Source organism: Budorcas taxicolor, chromosome 22 (genome assembly GCF_023091745.1).
Source record: "Budorcas taxicolor isolate Tak-1 chromosome 22, Takin1.1, whole genome shotgun sequence".
Classification (NCBI taxonomy): Eukaryota; Metazoa; Chordata; class Mammalia; order Artiodactyla; family Bovidae; genus Budorcas; species Budorcas taxicolor.
Window position 1 is genome coordinate 50159248 of NC_068931.1, and position 25878 is coordinate 50185125.

Below are 25878 nucleotides of genomic sequence, written 5' to 3' on the forward strand. Positions count from 1 at the left end.
AGAAATAAAATAATGGTCAGTCCACTTCTCACGGGGAACTACAGGTTCTTACACAGAAGGCAGAATGCATGAGTTTGATGTTTCATGCTACTTGCGCCTTTTTATTCACTGGGAGTCTCCTTGTACTCTCAAGCCTAGTCTGAGGTCAACAAGGACAGGGATGGTGAACCAATCATCTTATTATTGTGTCTCCTCATCCTTTTCAGCACAAGACTCTGCAGGAACTCTCGGGATGGGGACGAAGGTCTGGATTTATCCCTTCGAGCTTTGACAGACTTCCCTCAGATGCTCAAAGCATCGCGAGTTGGAGAGACCCAGAGTGAACCACGTCAAGAAGGAAAATCCAGTCCACAGTGAATCAAGAGAAAGAATTGCTGAGTCCAAGGCCAACTGAGTCACCCTCACCGCGGGCTGGGAGTTGTTAATGTTAGCTTCTTGTACCCTTAATCACCCAGCTGTTGTGGAGGCTCAGATTCAAAGCACACTGTGTTAGACCACGGTGACTTGATCCACATAACAATCACTTCAGCAACTTACTGATGAGTCAGGAAGCACACCACACAGTTGGCAGATGAATTGTAAAACGAGTGTGTTTAGTATTCAAAGTTGACAGTGAAGGCCCAGAACAAAAATACAGCAAAAACCATCCCTGCATCAGACCAGTGAGTCTCCCTCTTTCCCTGCAAAGATTCTGCTGGGGCTTCTAATATGCCCCTCAAATCAATAGCAGAAACCCTGAGCTGCTGACAATGGAATTTATTCAAAAATAGCTCTCTCCCCTGAGCCACATGTGCTGGCCTTATACTTCTTATGCACGTTCATGAGCAAAAATTGCACAAGAATTTCAGCAGCATTATTTTCTACACCCTGGGACTCGGTGGCTAGAACGATTATAAACCTTAAGACCTTAAAGAAAACCCTTAATGAAGCAATTTTTTGTCCAACTTTAACATCCAAACCCCTTAATCATCAAATGCACTCCACTCAGCAAGATCATATCACCACCACCTTGGATGCCCACCCCTGTCCCTTCCCACTAATGGGCATGAACAAGGACCCAAACAAGTGAAATAACCTAAGAACAGAATAACCGTGTGGACAGCTTCAGTGCAGAAAGGAAGAATGGAGGCATTCAGTCAAGAGGATCTATAAGCTGGAGGCCAGAGGGTTCTCAAAGCTGTAGGGGAGCCTCAAGAAGTCTGATAAAGAAAAGCTGTATGGCAGAAACCATGTAATCATCCTCCAGTTAAAAATTAAAAAAGAAAAACCAACTTCTGATACATCTAAGTGCAACTAGCTAGGAGAGCAAAATGGGATGAAAACCAATATCAAGGACATCCACGAGAGGACAAGTCTCAGGGAGCTGGCGGAACCCATAGCATGGTAGGAGTTGTCAGAACCAGGCCACAGTCACCTTCCACTTTAGAAGCACAGGAAACCATCTGTAACGAGTGAGGATAGTCTTCTTCACGTGAAGCAAATGAGCACTTGGCATAAGTGCTTCTCCCAAGACACCAAAGCCTGTCCAGACCCCAGGTCCCCTCCACTGTGCACACACTTGAGTGGGGCCACACACTGCGTCACACCACCCCTCACTCTTCCCCGCACGTGACACGACCCTGAGCCACACTTCAGTCTGCAGAGTGTGCCTCGATGGCTTATCAAGCGAAGTGACTCCTGCTCACGCCCAGAACTTAGTATGTGGCCTTTTTATGACATTAGAGGGGTCAAAGGTCATGACCATTTTAGCTCCAGAAATGAAACAGCTGTAGATAATTCTACTTATTATATTGTTCTGTTCTCTGATCACTGCTTATATTGAATATGGTCATTGTGTTTCTATGAGGAAGCAGATCTCTTATGTACCGATCCACATTATAAACTAGGAAGGAAGCTTACAGAACAGCTTTTCCTCATGGAAAGTTTCACTGGGCTGAAAACTGTACTCTGACATCCATGGCAGCACAGACCATCTTAAAATGGGATTCTCGCCTGCCCCTCTCTACACAGCCCTGCTCCCCACAAAGCACTCCTGCTTTTCCTGCTAGCGCTGTAAGATGTTCTCTAGAGGGGACAAGAAAAACTGAGCTGAAAGGATCCAGCACTTTCCTGGTAACTGGAAAATGCATTTCCACCAAAACGTCGGTAAAACTCTCTTTCCCTATGCTATACCTTGACAGTTCAAGAACAGCAGCGTGGTGGTCAAGTTTGTGTCAGCTTGGCTAGGTCACAGTTTCCAGACATTTGGCCAAACACTAGTCTGGATACTGCTATAAAGATGTTTTGTTTTTGTTTTTTCTTTTGAGATGAAATTAACATTTACGTCAGTAGACACTGAGAAAAGTAGATCACTCTTCATAATGTGGGTAGGCCTCATCCAATCAGTTCAAGGTCATAAGAGAAAAAACTCTGACATCCCCACCAAAGGGAATTCTGCCAGCAGACTGCCTTCAGACTCAAAATCGTGTATCATCTTTTCCCTGGATCTCCAATCTGCCAGACTAATCCTGCAGATTTTGGACATGCCAACCACCAACAGCTACACGAGCCAATTTCTTAAAATAAAAACCTCTCTCTTTACACACACACACACACACACACACACACACTCGAACCCTGACTAATACGCTCACCTAGCCTACTTTCTGATGAAACAAACCTGTACCTATCTCTCTGAGTTAGAAAAAGAAGAGCAAAATGAGATCCGCTTAAGTGCCTAAACAGAACACCACTTTCAGGCTAAAAATCTGAAACCACTACGCATGACTGCTAATTTGAAGCTTCTATTTCTGCCCCAAATCCCTGGCATTTTAAGAAGTCGTCAGAGTCTTGGTTCTTTCAAAACAGAGCCTTCAGTGAGATCTGTAAAATGAATGGTGATGGTATAAAATGGATTCATCATACCTGGAGAAGAGGCGAGACGGCCAAAAGGAAGTCAAGGAGAAACAAGACACAAGGCATTAACTGTGCTGCTCATCAGCGTCTAAGAAGCCACTGCTCTCCAAGCCTAGGCTCAGGTTCATAAGAATACGCTGAAGACTTGAGGAAATGTGGTTAAGAAAAGAACCTGAGGTTGATTTGGTTTCCAAAACACTTCAAACCCAGAATCACCACTGAGAAAAAGCAGCCCAAGAAGGTGGACACTCCCCTTTCCACCCTCTGATGACCCAGGAGGACTTCTGGGCTAAGGTTATTCTTACCTGGCCATCTGCTTGTAGGCTTCCTCTGCCACAGCAAAGATGTGAGGGTCCATATCCCCCATGTTCTGGCCACTGTAGGCGTAGATGACATCTTGACCGTAGATTGGCAACTGATCGTAAGGATTAATGGCAACAAGCACAATACCTGTGAATAGACAGTGTGGTCAGACTCTGATAGCATGACAGCCTCCTGACATGAGCTTTGCTTTAAAAACTTTATTTTGTATCGGAGTATAGCTGATTAACAATGTTGTGATAGTTTCATGTGAACAGCAAAGGGACTCGGCCATGCATATATATGTGTTCATTCTCCCCCAACTTCCCCTCCCAACCAGGCTGCCACATAACATTGAGCGAAGTTCCATGTGCTACACAGTAGGTCCTTGTTGGTTATCCATTTAAGACATAGCAGTGTGCACATGTTGATCCCAAATATCCCTTCCCTGCATTCTTCATCCTGAGAGCCATAAATTCATTCTCCAAGTCTGTGAGTCCTTTCTGGTTTGAAAGTTCATTTGTATCATTTCTTTTCAAACTCCACATATAAGGGATGTCATATGCTATTTCTCCTCCTCTGACTTTCTTCACTCAGTATGACCATCTCTAGGTCCGTTCATGTCGCTGCAAATGGCATTACTTCATTCTTTTAAATGGATGAGTAATATTTCGTTGTATATACTTACCACCTCTTCTTTATTCCTTCCTCTGTTGACGGACATTTAGGTTGCTTCCATGTCGTAAATACTGTAAACAGTGCTGCAAAGGACACTGGGATGCATGTATCCTTTCCGATCATATTTTCCTCTGGATATAAGCCCAGGAGTGGGATTGCAGGGTTATATGGTAGCTCTGTTTTTAGTTCCTTAAAAAGAACCTCCATCTATTCTCCATAGCGGCTGTACCCATTTACGTTCCCACCGACAGTGTAGGAGAGTTTCCTTCTCTCCACACCCTCTCCAGCATTTATTGTTTGGGGTTTTTGTCATGATCGCCATGCCGGCTGGTGTGAGGTGGTATCTCATTACAGTTTTGATTTGCATTTCGCTAATAATTAGTGCTGTTGAACATCTTTTCATGTGCTTCTTGGCCATCTGTATGTCTTCTTTAGAGAAAAGTCTATTTAGGTCTTTTCATTTGTTGACTGGGTTGTTTGTTTTGATGCTGGTAAGCAACAAAAACTGTTTGTAAATTTTAGACACTAATCCCTGTCAGTCACATCACTGGCAAATATTTTCTCCTAATCTTTGGGTTGTCTTTTGTTTTGTTTACTGTTTCCTTTGGTATGCAAAAGCTTTTTCAGTTTAAGTAGGTCCCATTTGTTTATTTTTGTTTTTATTTCCATTATTCTGGGAGATGAATTGAAAAAGAGCTGTGATTTACATCTGAGAGTGTTCTGCCTATGTTTTCCTCTAGGAGTTTTATGTCTGGTCTCACATTTAGGTCTTTAATCCATTTTAAGCTTATTTCTGTGTGTGTGGTGTTAAAGAATAATCTAATTTTTGCTTTTTTACATGTAGCTTTCCCAGTTCTTCCGGCACTCCTTGTTGAAGAGACTGCTTTTCCATATTGTGTAGTCTTGTCTCCTTTGTCATAGATTAATTGACCATAGGTGCATGAGTTTATTTGTGGGCTTTGTGTCCTATTCCATTGATCCATATTTCTATTTTTGTGCTAGTTCCATACTGTTTTGATGACTGAAGCTTTGTAGTATAGTCTGAAATCAGAAAGACTGATTCCTCCAGCTCCATTTTTCTTTCTTAAGATTGCCTTGGCTATTCTGGGTCTTTTGTGACTTCATACAAATTTTAAGATTTTTTGTTCTAGTTCTGTGAAAAATGCCATTAGTAATTTGATAGGGGTTGTAGATTGTCTTGGGCAGTATATTGACATGAGTTTTAAAGGTCCCTGTTCACTTACATGAAAACTAAAGAAGAGAAGATGAACAGGATGAGTCTTAACCAATCACTCTACTAAATCAAGATGTATCTGTGTTTATCAAGCACTCTGCTAGGCTCTAATGGAGGAAGGAAGGACAGGTCAGGACTCTCTTCAAACACCCTGGAGCATGAAACAAGCACAGATGCGTGGGCGTACACACAAACACATGCAGACACACAAACGCTCAACAAACTGAATTCATAAAATAGACATGTACTAACTGCTATCAGTTCAGTTCAGTTCAGTCGCTCAGTCATGTCCGACTCTTTGCAACCCCATGAATCGCAGCATGCCAGGCCTCCCTGTCCATCACCATCTCCCGGAGTTCACTCAAACTCACGTCCATCGAGTCCGTGATGCCATCCAGCCATCTCATCCTCGGTCGTCCCCTTCTCCTCCTGCCCCCAATCCCTCCCAGCATCAAAGTCTTTTCCAATGAGTCAACTCTTCGCATGAGGTGGCCAAAGTACTGGAGCTTCAGCTTTAGCATCATTCCTTCCAAAGAAATCCCAGCGTTGATCTCCTTCAGAATGGACTGGTTGGATCTCCTTGCAATCCAAGGGACTCTCAAGAGTCTTCTCCAACACCACAGTTCAAAAGCATCAATTCTTCGGCACTCAGCCTTCTTCACAGTCCAACTCTCACATCCATACATGACCACTGGAAAAACCATAGCCTTGACTAGACAGACCTTAGTCGGCAAAGTAATGTCTCTGCTTTTGAATATACTATCTAGGTTGGTCATAACTTTTTTTCCAAGGAGTAAGCATCTTTTAATTTCATGGCTGCAGTGATTTTAAAGTGCTATAGGATCAGAAAAAGATGATACTGAACCCTGTCAAGAGGTGTTAGGCTTAAAAAAAAAATCTCAAAACTAAAATCTTTAAAAGGGACTGTTAAATTTCTCATTTGTATATGGGATGTCTTAACTAAAATACAAACAATTTGTGAATGGGAAATATGACTACACATCTTAATGTCAAATCTTGGCTCAATTATTGTGTGTGACTTTGCCAATTCCTTAACTTCCGAGCGTCTTAGCTTCATGGACTGCAAAATGGGGATGATAATTGCATTCCCCTGGTTATCCTGAGGGTAAAATGATTCATAGAGAGCAATTCAGACCAGCATCGTGCATAGTAAGCACTGAGTGTCAGCTATTTTTTTTTATTATCTCACATCATATTATACCATGTATTATCTTTCATCTCTCTACTTTTTCCATCCTGTGTTCCCAAAAGGACACAATGCAAAGATGGACTCAATAAATACACATTGAATGAAGAGTTATCAAGTCCTTTAACCCTTCAGATCTTTTATAGAAGGACAAGGTAAACTGATATTTGAGAATGTGAAGAGTTAAAAAAAAATTCAATGCTGAAGATAAGACAAATGCATGCTTTTTTCTTTCACATAAAGAACATTCTGGATCTCAAGGGAACTATGGACATGTATAAAAAACGTGAACGTTTCCAGTCCTTTGGGGAAGAGAAGGCAGGAATGGAAAGGGTCGCTGCCGAGACAGGAGAGCTCTGCCACTGTGCTCCCTTTGGTTGTTTGAGAAGAAGCACAGTCAAGAGGATGAGAAGATAAACTATAGACACATCTGATAGAGGACTGCTACCCAAAACATACAAGTGAAAAAAGTGAAAGTGAAAGTCACTCAGTCCTGTCCTACTCTGCGACCCCACGGACTATCCAGTCCAGGGAATTCTAAATATACAAAGAACTCGTAAAATCTAATAATAAGGAAATGAACCATCTGATTAAAAAATGGGCAAAAGACCTAAACAAACACCTCACCAAAGAAGATATAGAGATGGGAAACAAGCAGGGAAAGAAGATGCTCCGAACCATAAGTCACTGGGGAAATGCCAATTAAGACACCAGAGAGATAATACCACACCCCTATTAGCACAGCCAAAATCCGGAACACTGATAACACCAAATGTGGCGAGGATAAGGAGCAAAGGAAACTCTTATTTCACCACTGGTGGCAATGCAAAAGGGCACAGCCACTTTGGAAGTTTCTTATGAAACTAAACATAATCTTATCATATAATCAAATAATCATACTCATTGGTATTTATCCAAAGAAACAGAAAACATTCACACAAAAACTTGTACATGGATGTTTGTAACAGTTATATTCATAATTGCCAAACTCAGAAGTAACTAACATGGTCTACAACAGGTGAATGGATAAACTATGGTACATTAAACAATGGAATATTCGTGTTATGATGGAATATTATGCAGCCATTAAAAAGAATGAAATAACGATATTTGCAGCAACATGGATGGACCTAGAAATTGTCATAGTAAGTGAAGTAGGTCAGACAAAGACAAATATGATATTGCTTATGAAAAGAATCTGGAAAAAAGTATACAAATGAACTTGTTGGTGAAATAGAGAACAAACTTAAGGTTACCAGGGGGTAAGGCTAGTGTAGGTAGTTAGGGAGTTTGGGATCAACATATACACACACTATAATCAAAATGGATAACCAACAAGGACCTACTGTATATATAACACAGGTAATTCTGTTCAATATTACATAACTAAATGGGAAAAGAAATTGAAAAGAATAGATACAGGTATATGTATAACTGATATAATTGGGGCTTCCCTGGTGGCTCAGACAGTAAAGCATCTGCCTGCAATGTGGGAGATCTGGGTTCAATCCCTGGGTCAGGAAGATCCCCTGGAGAAGGAAATGGCAACGCACTCCAGTATTCTTGCCTGAAAATCCCATGGATGAAGGAGCCTGGTAGGTTACAGTCCATGGGGTCCCAAAAAGTCAGACACGACTGAGCAACTTCACATTCATATAACTGATATAACTGGGGCTTCCCTGGTGGCTCAGCTGGTAAAGAATCTTCCTGCAATGCAGGAGACCTGGGTTCGATCCCTGGGTTGGGAAGATCCCCTGGAGAAGGGAACAGCAACCCACTCCAGTATTCTGGCCTGAAGGACTCCATGGACTCTACAGTCCATGGGGTGGCAAAGAGGCAGACGCAACTGAATGACTTTCACAGTTTATATGTATATGTACCACTCTGTTGTATACCTGAAACTAATACAACACTGTTAATCATCTACACTCTGATACAAAATAAAAAGTTAAAAAAAAGATCCAAGCCTGCCATACACTTGCAGCAGCGCACTCAGCAGAGGGAGCAGAGGCCTGAGCCAGGACCCTGGGATGGATTCACTGCCTTCCTACTGACTCCAGGGCTGCGCCTGAGCCAGCAAGCCACACGGTGTGGCCCACATCTTCCCTGGTTGAGCTTTAACACCAATCCTTCCAAAGAGATGTACGGCAGCCTAACTAAGCCACGTTCACTGATTGCAAACTTTCAAGTGAGAGGTACTTATTAATATAAGTGAGACTGAAAGTAGGATTCTTAACCATTGGAGTTTAACACGTAAAGTCTAAAGATTGGAACCACTTTCAAACACACACAGCCAACAGATACCCCCTACTTACCACAGTAAGTGTAGATATGGTTGGACTCCAGGAAGCGGACCTTTAAATTATGCAAAACTGCAGGCTCATGGAGATAGCTAAGGGCAGTTAGGTCATTTTCTCCCACCAGGATATCTGGATTCCGCAGGAAGGGCAGTTGGTTGTTTTGGACATCGACGGGGTACTCCTGAACCTAAGGAAAGGCAAGCGACAGACACAAAAAGGCACAGTGATGAACCTTCTCGCCTGTAGTCAATGCCTGGTCTTGTCGGCTAGGCCCACTACTCCATTATGACCATAAATGAAGATAAATGTTTTAAAGAAAGCAAGTTGAACAAAAATACCTGTGTTGCTACAAGAGACCAGTCTAGGTAGAAAATTTGCAGAAAACATAATCCCAGTATATCAAGTGGATGGCGTGAGAAATTCAGGAAGCACAGGTAGATTCTATAAGGTGTTCTTCTGCTTCTCCATGCAAGAATGCTTACTGAGGCTTCAATTCCATTGCAATAGGAGTGCTGGTCTTTCTCCTATGCAGGAAAGCTGCTTTGGTCTGCCCCATTTAATGCTGGTGCTTCTTTACCCTTTCTCCCGTCATCCAACTCATTCTCTTTGTTTATTATCTTGCAGCTAGCCAAGTGCTCTCCATGAATTTCATTCGAGTTGTTCACATGTTTTTTCCCCAACCTAACTGCAAGCTATTTTAGGACAGTAACTAAACTTTGATCTAAAGTATAATAAGACTTTGATGGGTGTGTGTGTGTGTGATCAAGTATGTGTGATTACACAGTTGAAGGTCAAATCTCAAATGCAAGGTGCCATCCTTGTACTCTTAGCATACACAATACTGTGTGTGCTTAGTCGGTCAGGCATGTCCGACTCTTTGTGACCCTATGGACTGTAGCCCACCAGGCTCCTCTGTCCATGGGATTCTCCAGGCAAGAATACTGGAGTGGGTTGCCATTTCCTTCTCCAGGGCATCTTTCTGACCCAGGGATCGAACTGGGGTCTCCTGAATTGAAGGCAGATTCTTTACCGACTGAGCTATGAGGGAAGCCTATACACAGCACTTGGTACATAAAAATTCAAAATACGTTTAGGGACAGGATGTTCAACTGGTTACATGTACACATGTAATCAGTACAAAGATGTAATCAATACAAAGATGTAATTAATAAAAGGAAGTGTTCTTTAACATTTAAACAGGAGGAACTTGGCTGCTGCTTACCGTGTTTTATCAGAGTGTTAAGTTTCTTATGGTTTTCTTAAAAATAATCTGAGACCTTGTAAACAGAGTTTTCTCAACACGGCTTATTTTCAGGAGCTCTTGGGTGCGGTTCAGGAATATCAATTGTTAAAAATCCCCATGTAATTCTGATACAGGTGGTCTATGAATCACATGTTAAGAACCACTAGTCTTAATGACTCTTTCAGGAAAGTCTATAGATATAGCCTCAATTACTGGGATAAGAGTTAATTTCTAAAAGAATATGAATATCAGTGCTCTCTCCTGCCCTACTTTGAGACTTATACTGCTGCTGCTGCTGCTGCTAAGTCGCTTCAGTCGTGTCCGACTCTGTGCGACCCCATAGATGGCAGCCCACCAGGCTCCCCCGTCCCTGGGATTCTCCAGGCAAGAACACTGGAGTGGGTTGCCATTTCCTTCTCCAATGCATGAAAGTGAAAAGTGAAAGTGAAGTCGCTCAGTTGTGTCTGACTCTTAGCGATCCCATGGACTGCAGCCTACCAGGCTCCTCCGTCCATGGGATTTTCCAGGCAAGAGTACTGGAGTGGATTGCCATTGCCACTACCAGATACTAAGGTACATTATTAAGCCTACTATGATATTGGCTTAAATTAAAGTACTAATAGTGTTAAAAGAAGCAGATAAATGAAACATAACACCAGATCCAGAAATAAATGCAAGCACATATGGGTAAAATTTATTCATAACATTAAAATAGCAAATAAATGGATAAAAGGGATTTTTCAGTAGTAGGAGGTAAACTTGCAGCCATTTAGGAAAAAAAATGAGTCAAGGTTCCATTCTTCCCCATATTAAATAGATGTTAGATGGGAAAAAAATAAAAATTAAAATCAAAAAGAAAAATAAAACCAGTAAGAAATGTGGGTAAATCTTCACAAATGCTTTGAAAGAAAGTACCTTTGAAGGGTAATACAAAAGCCAGAACAATGAAGGAAACTATTCATTAATTTGACTACAATCTAAAACTTTAAAACCATCATAAAACACACCATAGGCTGGGCTAAGTCGCTTCAGTCATATCCCACTCTCTGCAAACCTATGGACCATAGCCTGCCAGGCTCCTCTGTCCGTGGGGTTCTCCCAGCAAGAATCCTGGAGTGGGCTGCCATGCCCGCCTCCAGGGGGTCTTCCCAACCAGGGACCCAACCCACATCTGCTATGGCTCCTGCACTGGCGGGCAGGTTCTCTACCACTAGCATCACCTGGGAAGCGCTTTAAAAACACACCATGTGCATCGAAAATTGAGAGAAGGGGACAGTTATTCTGCATTATTTAAGGAACCGACATTCTTAATAATCGAAGAGATAGAAGTTAAAAAGAAAACCAATACTCCAACAGAAAATTGTGCACAGAATACAAGTCACGAAGAATTACTAATGGATAATATGTTAAAAACTATTCAGCTTTTCACCATTAATGAGAGAGAGGGAAATAAAAGATTATTTACAGCCATTATCCATCAACTAAGCAAAGGTATAAAAACTGACAGGACCCCAACCAGGAAGGGTGTGGACAAAAGGGTTCAGACTGATTTAACCTTTCTGGAGGGCAGCTGGCAACACTTTATCAGAATTTTTCATAAATATTCTTCCTCGCCACCAGGAGACAATCTTATAAATGATCAAAGATATCAACTCCTGAAGCTATAAATATGAAAGTAAAGCACAACACAGACCTATATTTACAGTCAGGCAGCTGCCAGAGCATTATGCTACATCTAACAAAAGGCACATTATCGAATGAAATCTATAATAGGATTCCACTGATTTTAAACTATATATTAAAGTCTATCTGGAGAAGGAAATGGCAACCCACTCCAGTATTCTTGCCTGGGGAATCCCACGGACAGAGGAGTCTGGCGGGCTACAGTCCATGGGGCTGCAAAGAGTTGGACACGACTGAGTAAATAACAGAAGTCTAGCTGGAATAATATCCTCACAAAATAACAATGGTTATCTGTGTTAGGTTTTCTTTGGATAGTTTCTTGTTATTGGATTTTTTTTTCAATTTATTTTATTTTTTTGCATCAGATCTTTTTTATTTTTTAATTTAAATTTATTTATTTAATTGGAGGATAACTTTTTTACAATATTGTATTGGTTTTGCCATACATCAACATGAACCCGCCACGGGTGTACATGTGTTTCCCATCCTGAAACCCCCTCCCATCTCCCTCCCCGTACCATCCCTCTGGGTCATCCCAGTACACCAGCCCCAAGCATCCTGTATCCTGCATCGAACCTAGAAGTTTATTTTTTAATTGAAGGATAATTGCTTTACAGAACTGTGTTGTTGTTGTTCGTGTTTCAGTCACTCTATGACCAACCTAGTTCAGTTCAGTCACTCGGTCATGTCCTCTTCTTTGTGACCCCATGGACTGTAGCACACCAGGCCTCCCTATCCATCACCAACACTGGGAGCTTGCTCAGACTCATGTCCATTGAGTCGGTGATGCCATCCAGCCATCTCATCCTCGGTCGTCCCCTTCTCCTCCTGCCACAAATCCCTCCCAGCATCAGAGTGTTTTCCAATGAGTCAACTGTTCGCATAAGATGGCCAAAGTATTGGAGTTTCAGCTTTAGCATCAGACCTTCCCAAGAACGGACTGGTTGGATCTCCTGGCAGTCCAAGGGACTCTCAAGAGTCTTCTCCAACACGACAGTTCAAAAGCATTAATTCTTCGGCACTCAGCTTTCTTCACAGTCCAACTCTCACAGCCATACATGACCACTGGAAAAACCATAGCCTTGACTAGACGGACCTTTGTTGGCAAAGTAATGTCTCTGCTTTTGAATATGCTGTCTAGGTTGGTCATAACTTTTCTTCCAAGGAGTAAGCGTCTTTTAATTTCATGGCTGCAGTCAACATCTGCAGTGATTTTGGAGCCCCAAAAAATAAAAGTCTGACATTGTTTCCACTGTTTCCCCATCTAGTTCCCATGAAGTGATGGGACCAGATGCCATGATCCTCATTTTCTGAATGTTGAGCTTTAAGCCAACTTTTTCATTCTCCTCTTTCACTTTCATCAAGAGGCTTTTTAGTTCCTTTTCACTTTCTGCCATAAGGGTGGTGTCATCTGCATATCTGGGGTGATTGATATTTCTCCTGGCAATCTTGATTCCAGCTTGTGCTTCTTCCAGCCCAGCGTTTCTCATGTTGTACTCTACATATAAGTTAAATAAGCAGGGTGACAATATACAGCCTTGACGTACTCCTTTTCCTATTTGGAAACAGTCTGTGTGAAAAGAAGAGAAGCAAAAAGCAAAGGAGAAAAGGAAAGATATAAGCATCTGAATGCAGAGTTCCAAAGAATAGCAAGGAGAGATAAGAAAGCCTTCCTCAGCGATCAATGCAAAGAAATAGAGGAAAACAACAGAATGGGAAAGACTAGAGATCTCTTCAAGAAAATTAGAGATACCAAGGGAACATTTCATTCAAAGACGGGCTTGATAAAGGACAGAAATGGTATGGATCTAACAGAAGCAGAAGATATTAAGAAGAGGTGGCAAGAATACACGGAAGAACTGTACAAAAAAAGATCTTCATGACCCAGATAATCATGATGGTGTGATCACTCACCAAGAGCCAGACATCCTGGAATGTGAAGTCAAGTGGGCCTTAGAAAGCATCACTACGAACAAAGCTAGTGGAGGAGATGGAATTCCAGCTGAGCTATTTCAAATCCTGAAAGATGATGCTGTGAAAGTGCTGCACTCAATATGCCAGCAAATTTGGAAAACTCAGCAGCGGCCACAGGACTGGAAAAGGTCAGTTTTCATTCCAATCCCAAAGAAAGGCAATGCCAAAGAATGCTCAAACTACCGCACAATTGCACTCATCTCACATGCTAGTAAAGTCATGCTCAAAATTCTCCAAGCCAGGCTTCAGCAATACACGAACCGTGAACTTCCTGATGTTCAAGCTGGTTTTAGAAAAGGCAGAGGAACCAGAGATCAAATTGCCAACATCCGCTGGATCATGGAAAAAGCAAGGGAGTTCTAGAAAGACATCTATTTTTGCTTTCTTGACTATGCCAAAGCCTTTGACTGTGTGGATCACAATAAACTGTGGACAATTCTCAAAGAGATGGGAATACCAGACCACCTGACCTGCCTCTTGAGAAATCTGTATGCAGGTCAGGAAGCAACAGTTAGAACTGGACATGGAACAACACGACTGGTTCCAAATAGGAAAAGGAGTACGTCAAGGCTGTATATTGTCACCCTGCTTATTTAACATGGTTTTACTAGAAATCAAAGGGTTTATGACATGATCAGAGACAATTAACTTTTGGCACAAGAAAAGACTTCACTGCATAATAATTGGGCCTTTGGAGGTAAAGAGGAGACTGAATTTTAACACCTTTTCCAAGATTAAAGCTCAGTCATCCACTTAGATTGGACTTTCTCCTCTCAAGGCCAGGAGCTAGGAATCAGGAATACATGGGGCTCTCCCGTTGGTCTCCATCTAGCAAATGGAAAGGGATAAGAGGAAGACAGCCTAGCCCTAGACTTGGACTTACCAGTAGATGGCTATTTAAATTTAATTCATTAAAGCTAAATGTAATGAACACTTCAATTTCTCACACTAGCTACACTTCAGAGGCCCAGTAGCCACAAGGAGCTAGTAACCTCCATACTGGACAATACAGATAGAGAAGATTCCACTGTAGGACAATGTTCTCTTGGTCCAGAGTGCTCTAAACTCTGGATCTGTGATTCTATACCGCTTTGCTGTTGTTTGTTTACTCGCATCAAACCCTTTTCCAACCCCATGGACTGGGTCGGCCAGGCTCCTCTGTCCATGGCATTCCCCAGGCAAGAAGACGGGAGTGGGTTGCCACTTCCTTCTCGAGGGGATCTTCCCCACCCAGGGATGGAACCTGCATCGCCTGCACTGGCAGGTGGATTCTTTACTACTGAGCTATGGGAAGCCCCTCCAACCAGGGAAGCCCTTATAATGCTTAGAAGGTGCTTGAAAAAATATCAGTTGAATGAATGTCTGATCTTTCCACGACCTCTCCCATACCTCGATTCATGTCCATGCTACATGGTACCACAGCAAGGGAACATAATCATAAAAACATCTTCAAATGACAAATCTCAACACAAAGATTTGGAGTCACTGGTCAGCATATACAGTAGAAAAGGAGAAAGAAGTGTTCTTTATTCATAGAGGAAAAAAAGCTAGTGAAAATAAAGTCAGCAGCAGACAACCCGGACGTGCCACATGGCTCATCCTTTGATATAAATGAGCCCAACCAGGAGTTAAACCATGTATGCAAACCCTCCCCGTCAGCTAAAGCAGTGGCTCTCAACCCTTCCTGCACCTTGGAATCCCATGGGGAGCTTGCCAAAAGATGCTATGCTGTGTCCTTTTCTCCAAACTCTGATTTAAGTTGTCTGGCTGTGCTGGGGCTTTGCAGAATTTTTAGAAACCCTCAAGAGTTTCTATTGTGCAGCCAAAGTTGACAACCACTGAATTCAGTGGTTCTGCTGTGCTGAGCCCATTGCTTCACTTCCACAGCAGCTGCCCAGCTGTAAGATGAGAGGACTGGTCCCAGTAATCTCTAAGGGCCCTTCCAACTTTATTGGCCTAAAGTGCTTAGCTTAGGTCAGTGGTTGTGGGGGTGTTCTCTTTGTGAGCTGTCAAGCAGAGAAAATAGGAAACCTCAAGGCATGAATCCACTTACACTCACTGTAATAGCAGGTGTTCAGCTCCAGGGTCATTCAATACACACTAAAAGGCCATTTAACATTATGTCCTAAATGAGTACAAAAAACATTCACTTAATGAATGTCCTGCTGTCTGATTCTGTAATGGTTCTGTGTTTAAGTCTTATATTTCCATCTTTTCCAGTCTCTGAAAAGATCATGTTTCTTAAAAAAGAACCTTATTCCTCCCCTCGTACCATTTAGCCCAGGCCCAAGCACAAGCATGCAATTACTTGAAAAATAAAATACTGTGGGACTCATGTGAACTTGCCTGTGAGGAAGGGTCAGTTAGGTTATGAAGAAATAACAAATTAACGCTGAAATCTCAGTGGCTCAACACCACAAAGGTGGTATATAATAATTGCTCATTAATAATTGTTTTTAATGAATGAATAATAAACGAATGGTGATGCAAGTTAACTAAAGAAAAAAAAAACAGGTGAAAATAGGCAATTAAAGAGTTTAAATTATAAAAAAAGAAATCACAGCAGCACAAAAACATGAAGTTGAAGAAAGCACATTCCATTAGAATACAGACTTATAAAAGTTTAGCTTTCAACATGCTATCTTTCAGCAATGACAAGTTCAGGGCCATTGCCTCTATGGGCTTAAACCGGAGTTCCTCAACTTTGGCACTGTTTCATTTAGGACTGATAGCTGTTTGTTTGGGAGAGGGTCCTCTCAGCAACATTCCTGACCTCTACCGGTCACTAGATGCCAATAGCGAACCTCCCTCCTCAGTTACGACAATCAAAAATGTATTTAGACAGTGCCAAATGTCCCTTAGGGGCAAAAATCACTGCTTCACTGATCTCTAAGCAGAATCAGCTACGCAAAATATGCTAACACAAAAGATCATGAATTCAGCAGGGGAAGAGGTGGCTGATAAACAAGTAACAGATGTGAATGTACTTAACGCCACTGAGCTGTACTCTTAAAAATGGTGAAGACAGTAAAGTTTATGTTACATGTATTTTACAATAAAATACATTAATTAAAAACATAAAACCCACTGTAGACAAACTAACTAATTGTACTGGTAAAAAATATTACCAATAGATATTTACATGCAGTGTATTGTTTTATCACTTAAAGGAACCTTTTTTTTTTGCATCTGTACAATATAACTCTTCTTGCCATCTAACCAAAGTGTAATACTGTCTCAATCATGGATTACTGTGTAAAACAAAGATAAAGAGAAGAAGTATTAGAAGGCACATAAACCAATATGAAAGTAAGAAAGAATGGAAAAACCAGGAAAACAAAAAGAAAAAAGAAATAAAGTCACTTGCACTAAGAGGCTTTACTGGTACAGAGGAGTATTACCCGGTACTCTCAGCTCTGTGGCTTTGCCAGCTGCACTCACAGCTGACATTTAATCTGCATGGGGTTTACACAAGCTCTGAGCACTCTCAAGGTGCGTGGTCTGAGTGCACCGACGTGTAAGGATGACCGTCCTTGCTCTTCTGTGAGGCTGTCACTTCTTGACTGCAAGAGCCGTGCTTGCTATCTCCTCGAGACAATATCCTGATTCATCCTGTACCATCCCCAGAGCTGAGCAAGAGCGGCCCTTCCCTGGACTCTGCATCTTAAAGGGCGCTAAAATGACGAATGCACACAGAAGCTTTTAATGAGCTTCTTTAAGTGTTCTTTAACAGAACACGTGGAGCCTCTGTCATTTGGGATCAGTGTTCAGGGCTCACACCATGAGAGCTACAACCTTCAACACATACTCTGGTGACAAACGAGTATCAGACCCGGAGGCACCTCTTGCCTTGTGTCCTTGAAATAAGATAAAACATGTTCAGGCACCTTGAAGGGTCATGGGCTATAAGGTTGCGATGTCAGAGACAGACAACGCCTCGGGTGGGGAGAGGAACTGGGCAGCAAAGACATTTAAATACAAGGAAGACAAATTAGCTCGTTAATCCTACCTCCAGATAGCACAAACACAAAAAACCAATCAACCAAACAAAAAACCTCACATTATGAAACAGCGTTTCCCTGTTGGGCCAAATATCCAATTCCTTGCTTCTCTGTCTATTCTCATCATGGCTCAAGAGGTGCTCACAAATCAGCACGGTATGTGCAACCACTGTAACCTGACACATGAGGGACACTTTGCAATACTGAACAAGTCACATTCCTCCTAAACCTGTGCACATGTGGGTATAGGCATAGCAAACCTAAGGGAAGACAGCGGTTCTTTCCACTGGCAACTAGACAGAGACGGAACAGTAGGCTTGCAAGTATCTTACCTGGAACATACTAAATACTTTGTTTTTCCAAGAGTCAGAAATGCCAGATTTACCTAAATAATTCTGATAAAACATGCTTCTGATATTTAAACAGATGTAGGCTACATCCCTACTCTTGTCCTGGCCTCACAAATATTAGCAGGCTTGGACATGCACAGACGCAGGTAGAGAACGCTGGTCACCTCACCTTCCTCTCATTCACGAACATGCCGGGTCCTCTCACACTAGGAGTAAATAGCTCTGGACGCTGGATATAAACTCGGTGGAAAAACAGAATTTAAACACGAAACCATGGCAACAGGGGGAGAGTTTTCCCTGCCAGTAGAGGGCAGAGGCTGAGCAGTTTGTAGGGGAGGTGGGGGCAGGAGAGAGAAGGTCAGCTGGGCACAGGTGCACACCGCACCAAGAATGAGGAAGTTGTACATATCACCAAGATTTGCATACACTGAAGGGCTTTCCCCGGTCTCAACAGAGTACCACGCCAAAAGCATCTGCCTGCAATGCAGGAGACTCAGGTTTAGCCCCTGGGTTGGGAAGATCCTGGAGAAGGAAATGGCAACCCACTCCAGTATTCTTGCCTCGAAAATCCCATGGACAGGGAAACCTGGTGGGCTATAGTCCATGGGGTCGCAAAGAGTCGGACACAACTGAGCGACTTCACTTTCTTTTTCCGCTTAAGAAGTTTCCCACCTTCACACTGGCGTCAACAGAAAACATCTTACTTTGTGAGAAGTGAAACAAGCCAGACATAAAAGGACAAGTGTCCCATGACTCCACTCCTGTGGGGTACCTAGAAAAGTCCGAGTCGGAGACAGAAAGAGGAATAGGGATGGCCACGGACTGCAGCGAGAGGGGGCGGAGGGAGTCAGTGGTCAATGGGCACAGTTTCAGTTTCGCATGATGAAGAGTTCTGATGGCAGCACCACAGTGGGTAAGTATTTCATGGCACTGAAAACAGGTGCCATGGTAAACTCTACGCTTTGTATATTTCACCCAAATAAATAAGCAGGCACGCAGAGGGAAAAAGAAACATCTTAGAGGAACTGTGGGGTCGGGGGGCTGACTTCCTTGAGCAGGGCAGAGTGCATGGGTTGCTTCCTGCTAAGGTGGAAGCCCAGTGGTTATGAACATTAATGTTTTTGAAGAGAACTAGCTTATTTTCATCCTTTGCGCTGCAGTTAAACCCACACTACCGCACTTCAGATGGAGAAGCAGGGTGGGGAAAGAGACTCTGGGGTGCAGTTTCTGGCCAGCTTAGTGTATCAAGGATGCTTTCAGCTACAGAGGAGATTCTTCAAACCTTCAGAGTCTAGCCATCTAACTTCTGCGCTCCCGGCTCAGGTCCGCAGCTCAGCTGAGTCGCTCCTAATGACAGCTCAGAGCCAGCAGTGGACAAACCACAGCCCACAAGCCACCTGGACAGAATGCGACATTCAGAGCCCATTATTCCTCCAGAGCTGCTCATCTCCAGCCCTAGGCATCTCTTCTGATTACAGCTGATGGCCGTAATGGAGCAGTGAAGGGGGCAGGGGAGGGGTCCTGGGCAGCTGCCAGGATTAGTCACGCCAGGCAGAATTCACTCTCAGCTGAGGAAGCGGGCATCTGCTCTGTTTTAGCAACACGGCAGTTTGGCCCTCCCTCCCTCCGTAGGACTCTCAAAAAACACCCACCCACTTACAAGATCAACTGAAACAAAATCAGCTGGAATGGAAGATATGCCATTCACGTGGGTGAACTAATTTTATTTTGTTTGGGGCGTGGGATGGGAAGTTCTTCAACATGATAAACATGATTCCATCTGTCGGGAATTTTGCTTCTCACCTCAAAACCAAGAGGAGGCTGGCGAGGTCTGCCTACAAGGAAGGGGAAAGGGAGGCGGGCACGCTTTGGTGTAAACACTTTCTAACAAACTGACCAACTCGCTGTCCGGGTTTGACCCAGCGATGCGCTCAAAGTTGATAGGAAGAGAAGTTAGGAAGGCAAAGATAGTCAACCTCCCTGCTAATCAGTGAGTTAATCACCAGCCACTGCAGGTACACGTGAGCCAGGGAAGACAAGGTCCTTTTCTCAAGCAGGTCATTACTACCTAGACAGACAAGAGCAAAGAACTTGAAAGCAGGTAAAACAGGAAGACGGTAAGTGATCAGAGGCTGAGTGACGGGAGACCAGCTTTCAGCACTCCCACAGCTCAGAGGCAGGCAGGGACCACCTGAGCCCCAGCCTCCCCTCCAAGCGAGGCCTGCTCTGCAGCCCCTCAGATCTGACTCAGCCCAAGGCCAAAGCTTGAGTTCTTCTGGCCGCTTGATTCCCAGTCTGTCTCCCAGTCTCCCCCTTGTAAACGCTGCACCCCTGACCTGCCTCCTTAGCCTCGGGCCCTGTCTGTCCCCTTCTCTGGTGGCTTCCAGGTGCACTGGCCTCCCTTCCTTCCACACACCCAAAGGGGACACACTGGGCCTTGGGGCTGTGGCGACAACTCCTGCCTGGGCCATTCCCCTTGGCCCCCTGCAGCCTGAGTCTTCAGTGCCAGCTCCCTTCCACGCCCCCCAACCCCGCCGCCGGCCAGCACCCCCGCCTCTGCCTGCTCCCCCCTCCCTTTCCTCCCTGGCCTCGTCCACTGCCTCCGTGCCTACTGCCCCTGCCAGGGCTCTTTCCCATATTTCTGTGTTCACGTCCTCTGCACCCTCCAGCACTGAGCTCCCCTCCATGGCAGGGTCACAACCGGTCACCCATACACCCCCCATGACCAGCACCAGCAAGTCTTCAAATAACTGTGACAGGCACACAACCACAGGAGGGGTAATGACATGAAGCTCATGAAATGGTAAGTGGAATCAGACCTTCTAGAAGAAATGGGATTTCCTGGTGATTGCCTTGTCTTCCTTTTGAGCAAAACAATCTGAAAAATCAACTAATTAAAACACTCTCACTGGAGCTACTGACAGTGCTTGCATGCCAGGCATGACTCCTATGCATTGCCACATAGTAACGCATTTTATTCTCCTGTGCACCCTAGGCAACCCCATGTCACAGATAAAGTAACAGGCATATAAAAATTGCTAACTTGCACAAGAGCACAAAGCTAGTAAGGGCCGAGCCAGGATCCCGGCCCTGGCAGGCTGGATCCAACCAGTGGTCCAACCACCGGCCCAGGCACTGGCTCTCAGGCTAAGTGGCTCCCCCCTCACCTCCCACCAGTGCCTCATCCCCACGGAGGGAAGCCTCCTGTGTCTGCCACCCCACTGGGAAGACTCTCCTCTCAGCCACCCGAGATCTCTCAGCTGGGCACGCGTGTGTACTGTGCCATCCATCAGAAGCTGCATGGTTTAGACCTTCACGTACGTCACCATCTCTAGTCAGTTCATGAAACTCTGCAACACTATGGACCGTAGCCTGGCAGTCTTCTCTGTCCATGTGATTCTCCCGGCAAGAACACTGGAGTGGGTAGTACTCTTGCTTGGAGAATTCCATGGACACAAGAGCCTGGCAGCTACAGTCCATAGAGTCACAAAGAGTTGGACACGACTGAAGCGACTTGGCACACACATACGGCACCATCTACAGCAACAAAAAGGACCCCGGGAGCTCAGACGCGCCACCGTGCAGGACACACTCGAGCTACAGTTAGCATCCAACCCTGTCCAGCGGAACCCGGCGTGCCCACCCTCTGGGCTATACTCACGGTTTCATCTTCCAGTCGGAGCTGGAGGCTCTTGTCCCCCTCCTTGTAGTCCTTGGTTAATTCAGCAGAGCGCCACACTTCTTCGGGGTCAGGGATCCAGACCCTTGTGTACTGAAAGAGTAAAACAAAAGAAGCTTAGATGATGAGACAAGCTTTCAGGCGTGCTCTCTACCAGGGACCCTTAGGAGAACGTTTAAAGCCATCTCCACACATTTTCCTCCCTTCTCATTTCAAGATACAAGGTGATTCAGTACCAGGACGACAGACAAATGATAACTCACTGGATTGGTAACAGAAAACACCTTCAAGATCCTATGAGAATATTACAGATCAATGAAATTCTAATTCTACCAGGGAACGCCAAGCCTACGGTTTGTTCTATCCAGAGTTTAGTTTGTTCTACCCAGAATTTTACACCATCTCAAAAGGTGCTACAAAATATCTATGTCAGAGGGAGCAACTAGTGAGCTGCAAACAAAAGCGTAAAATGACACGTGCAAAACCCAACAAGATAGTATAGCAAGTCCTCAGAGCCTGGGAATCTCTGCTTTGGTATTTTGCATTCAGGGTCACAGCTATTTTCCTGCAGAGGTGAAAGAAAGTGGTCAGCAAATTGAAACTGTGTTAATATATTCCTGAGTTGTCAGCAACCTCATTTTAGCTGTGCATTCTTTAAACCACAAACATATCCCCAAATCTCACCCATCCTCCCCCAGCCACCATTCACACTGGGGATCCGCAAGGTCGTTAAGCTGCCCAGATCCGGGCGGGGAAGAATGCAGCCAGTCTCCGCTGAGTGGGAGGCACTGTCAATGTCATTCGGGGGCTCTGGCCCCTGACAGCACATTAGAATCGCCTGGGAGCCTTGGAAAGACCAGGTCTGAGCCCACCTCGGACCCTACAGTCCAAGTCTGAGGGGACCTGAAATCTCCGAGGTGAGCTTTCAGGTCCAAAGTCCAGAGTGCAGCAGGGAGAAGTAGGGTCTGCCGCACCGGACAGCAGCATTTGGATCTGCCAGTGATGTCACCTTCGGCAACACATGCCTGCCATCCGTCAGACACATCTCTCCATATTTGCCTCACAGGCATGCGATTTCCACGGGGCCTGTTTGGTTGAGAAGCTGTGTGCATGAGCACACACCCTCCCTCCTGTATATATATAGGAGATGCAAGAGATATAGCTTCAGGCCCTGGGTCAGGAAGATCCCCTGGAGGAGGAAATGGCAACCCACTCCAGTATTCTTGCCTGGAGAATCCTATGGACAGAGGAGCCTAGCAGGCTACAGTGCATGGGGTCACAAAGAGTCGGACATGACTGAGCGTGCACACACACACACGTGTGTATGTATATATATATGTCTAACATATATATATGTATGTCACAGGATATTTTTAGCAAACCTGAAATTAACAGCTCTTAAGACCAAGGACCAGCCAGAATGTGTGCCTGGGTCAGCATCACCCACCTCCCTCATAGACAGACAGCAAATCTCCCTGTGGCCACTCAGGTGCTGGCTTGATTTGGGTCCTGCTTTTTTTTTAATACAGCATTCTCCTCCAGGTGATCACTGACCTTTTGAAAAAGCAAGCCCCAGCCCCTGCTACACTTGTCTATAATTCGCTATCAAGCAGTGAAAGTCTTGAGGCAAGAAACTCAGAACACACAGTTAATAGGAAAGCAAACCACCAATTTGTATCGCTGATACCCCAGCTCTGGGTACAAAGCCAAAGCTGTCCTTTGGCTTTACAATGAATCAAGTTCACAGAATCTTCTCTCCACCTCTGAACCTGGCCTACAGCAAGATATTACTGTATCTTGAGCCTGGTGGGCTGCAGTCCATGGGGTCACTGAGTCAGACAGGACTGAGCGACTTCACTTTCACTTTTCACTTTCATGCATTGGAGAAGGAAATGGCAACCCACTCCAGTGTTCTTGCCTGGAGAATCCCAGGGACGGGGGAGCCTGGTGGGCTGCCGTCTATGGGGTAGCACAGAGTCGGACACGACTGAAGCGACTTAGCAGCAGCAGAGGAGATACTATAGAGCTTTATAGCGTCTGAGTGCTATGGAACAAGACAAAGAAAACTCAGAAGTATCTCCAGAGAAAGCTTGAGTGTTTCAACATTTCTCCTCCCTCAGTTGTTCTAACTTACCTCCTCCTCTGCCATTTAAGCCTGCTATCCATCCAGCTGTGGGGACTTGTAAGTTCCTGTCCCCCAGCTTCAAGACTTCCCTGAGCCCCACCCAAAAGGCTCTAACTCACAGCCTAGTCTCCACTCAGTGTAAAACAGCCCTGGGAGAGGCTGAAGATAAAGTGACAAATGACAGGAGGGGGCAAATGCTGACAGAGAGCGAGTGGCGGTGATGAGCTGTGGACATGGTCGAGCTGGGTGATGTACTGCAAGCCACAGCCCACACGGGGCTCCTCTACCTTAACCCTACTGTCCACGTGCCTCACACAGGACAGTTCACTGTGCGCAGCAGCGGGGAACCTCACTGCCTGGCCCTTCTGCTGTTTCTTACTCTGGGAGGGTCCGTTTACCTTTCCACTTACATAAATGAAAACAGCTGGTAGGCGGAAAATTGTCATTTATATTTTCCGATACCCACAGAATCTTTGAGCGCTGAAGAATTGACGCTTCTTTATTGTGGTGCTGGAGAAAACTCGAGAGTCCCTTGGACTGCAAGGAGATCAAACCAGTCCATCCTAAAGGAAATCAATCCTGAATATTCATTGGAAGGACTGATGCTGAAGTTCCAATACTTTGGCCGCGTGATGTAAAGAGCTGACTCACTGGAAAAGACCCTGATGTGGGAATGATTGAAGGCAAAAGGAGAAGGCGGCAACAGAGGATAAGATGGTTAGAGAGCATCACCGACCCCATGGACATGAATGTGAGCAAACTCCAGGAAACAGGGGAGGACAGAGAAGCCTGGTGTCCATGGGGTCACAGAGTTGGATACAACCTAGTGGCTGAGGAACAACAGCAACAGAAGCTAACACAGCATCAGGGGCATGAGGGGACCCTAACCATACTTCAGCTCCTTGCTGCTCCGAGAGAGGACCTCAGCCGCACCACTGCCCAGCAGTTTGTCAGAGATGCATAATCTCACACCCAGGGCTAAGAACAGGCTCATCCAGCACCTGCTGTTCTGCCCCTGCCTATGACCTCAGTCTTCCCTGCCTTGGTACACAGGCCAGACTACAGCCTGGGCCGAATGCAGTGTGCCAACTGCTTTTATATAGCCCATGAGTTAAGAATGGTCTTTAAGTGGTTAAATGGCTGAAGGGAGAAAAAAAAAAAATCAAAAGAATGATAATCACATGCTAACGCGTGAAAACTGTGTGTCAGATTCTGGTGTCCATAAAGTTTTATTGGAACACGACACAGTCTACTCAATGCTGCCTGTGGCTGCTTCCACATATCAGTGACGGCTGTAACACAGGCCCTACGGCCCCCCAAACCTAACTTATTTGCTCTCTGGCCCTTTGCAGAAAAGGTTTGCTGCCCCCCCACCCCAACCTTTGAACACACTGTTTGCTCAACCTAGAATGTCCCTTCCCCGCCGTCCACGTGGGCAGAGTCCAAGTTCCAGCGCCGTCTCCCCACTGAATCCTTCCTTCCCTCTGCCTGCAGAGGCAGCCCTTCCCAACACTGGGCTGCGGCAACCAGAGCTTCTTGCATCAACCTTTTTTATGGTTTTGCAATTGTTTTCTTTCACGTCAGTTTCCTCTTACTACTTCAAGGTCCCTCAGATACACCATCAGGCATCTTTGTATCCCCAGCAAGCAGGAGATGCTCCGGAAATGTTTACTGAGACGGGACTCGGTGGAGAGACGTGAGTGGACATACACGTGGAATCTAAAAACAGTACAAATGAGTTTCTTTGCAAAACAGAGACAGACTCACAAACACAGAAAACAAACTTACAGTTCCCAAAGGGGAATGAGGGGAGGGATAAACTGGGAGGCTGGGATTTACAGATGCACACTGCCATATATAAAACAGATAAACAAGGATTTACTGTGTAGCACAGAGAGCAAGACTCAATATCTTGTAATAAACCATAGCGGAAAAGTTGAAAAACAACATACATATAGACACATATAAATAATCAAATCACTTTGTTGTACACCTGAAACTAAGACATTACTGTAAATTAACTATACTTCAATTTAAAATAAAAGGCCTTGAGGGAGGAAGACAGATGTGATCTGAGCTGTGGAGATGGAAAGAATTTGTCAGGGAAGGGTTTCCTTTGCAGTAGTGGAAAGGTTTGGTAACTGGATAGAAAAGCTGGTTGCGCAACATCGTGAATGCATCAAATGTTACTGGACTGTTCACTTAACAG

At 44.5% G+C, this 25878-nt stretch overlaps 1 protein-coding gene across 1 annotated transcript in view; it reads right to left on the reverse strand.

The window, feature by feature from the left end:
* MYO5B (myosin VB) overlaps window positions 1-25677 on the reverse strand; it is a 200145-nt gene extending 174468 nt beyond the window's left edge. The window contains 4 exon segments of the mRNA XM_052660247.1: window positions 3201-3345; window positions 8630-8801; window positions 21527-21637; window positions 25651-25677. Coding sequence (XP_052516207.1) covers window positions 3201-3345; window positions 8630-8801; window positions 21527-21637; window positions 25651-25677 — 455 coding nt within the window.
* Between the last annotated feature and the right edge of the window lie 201 nt (window positions 25678-25878).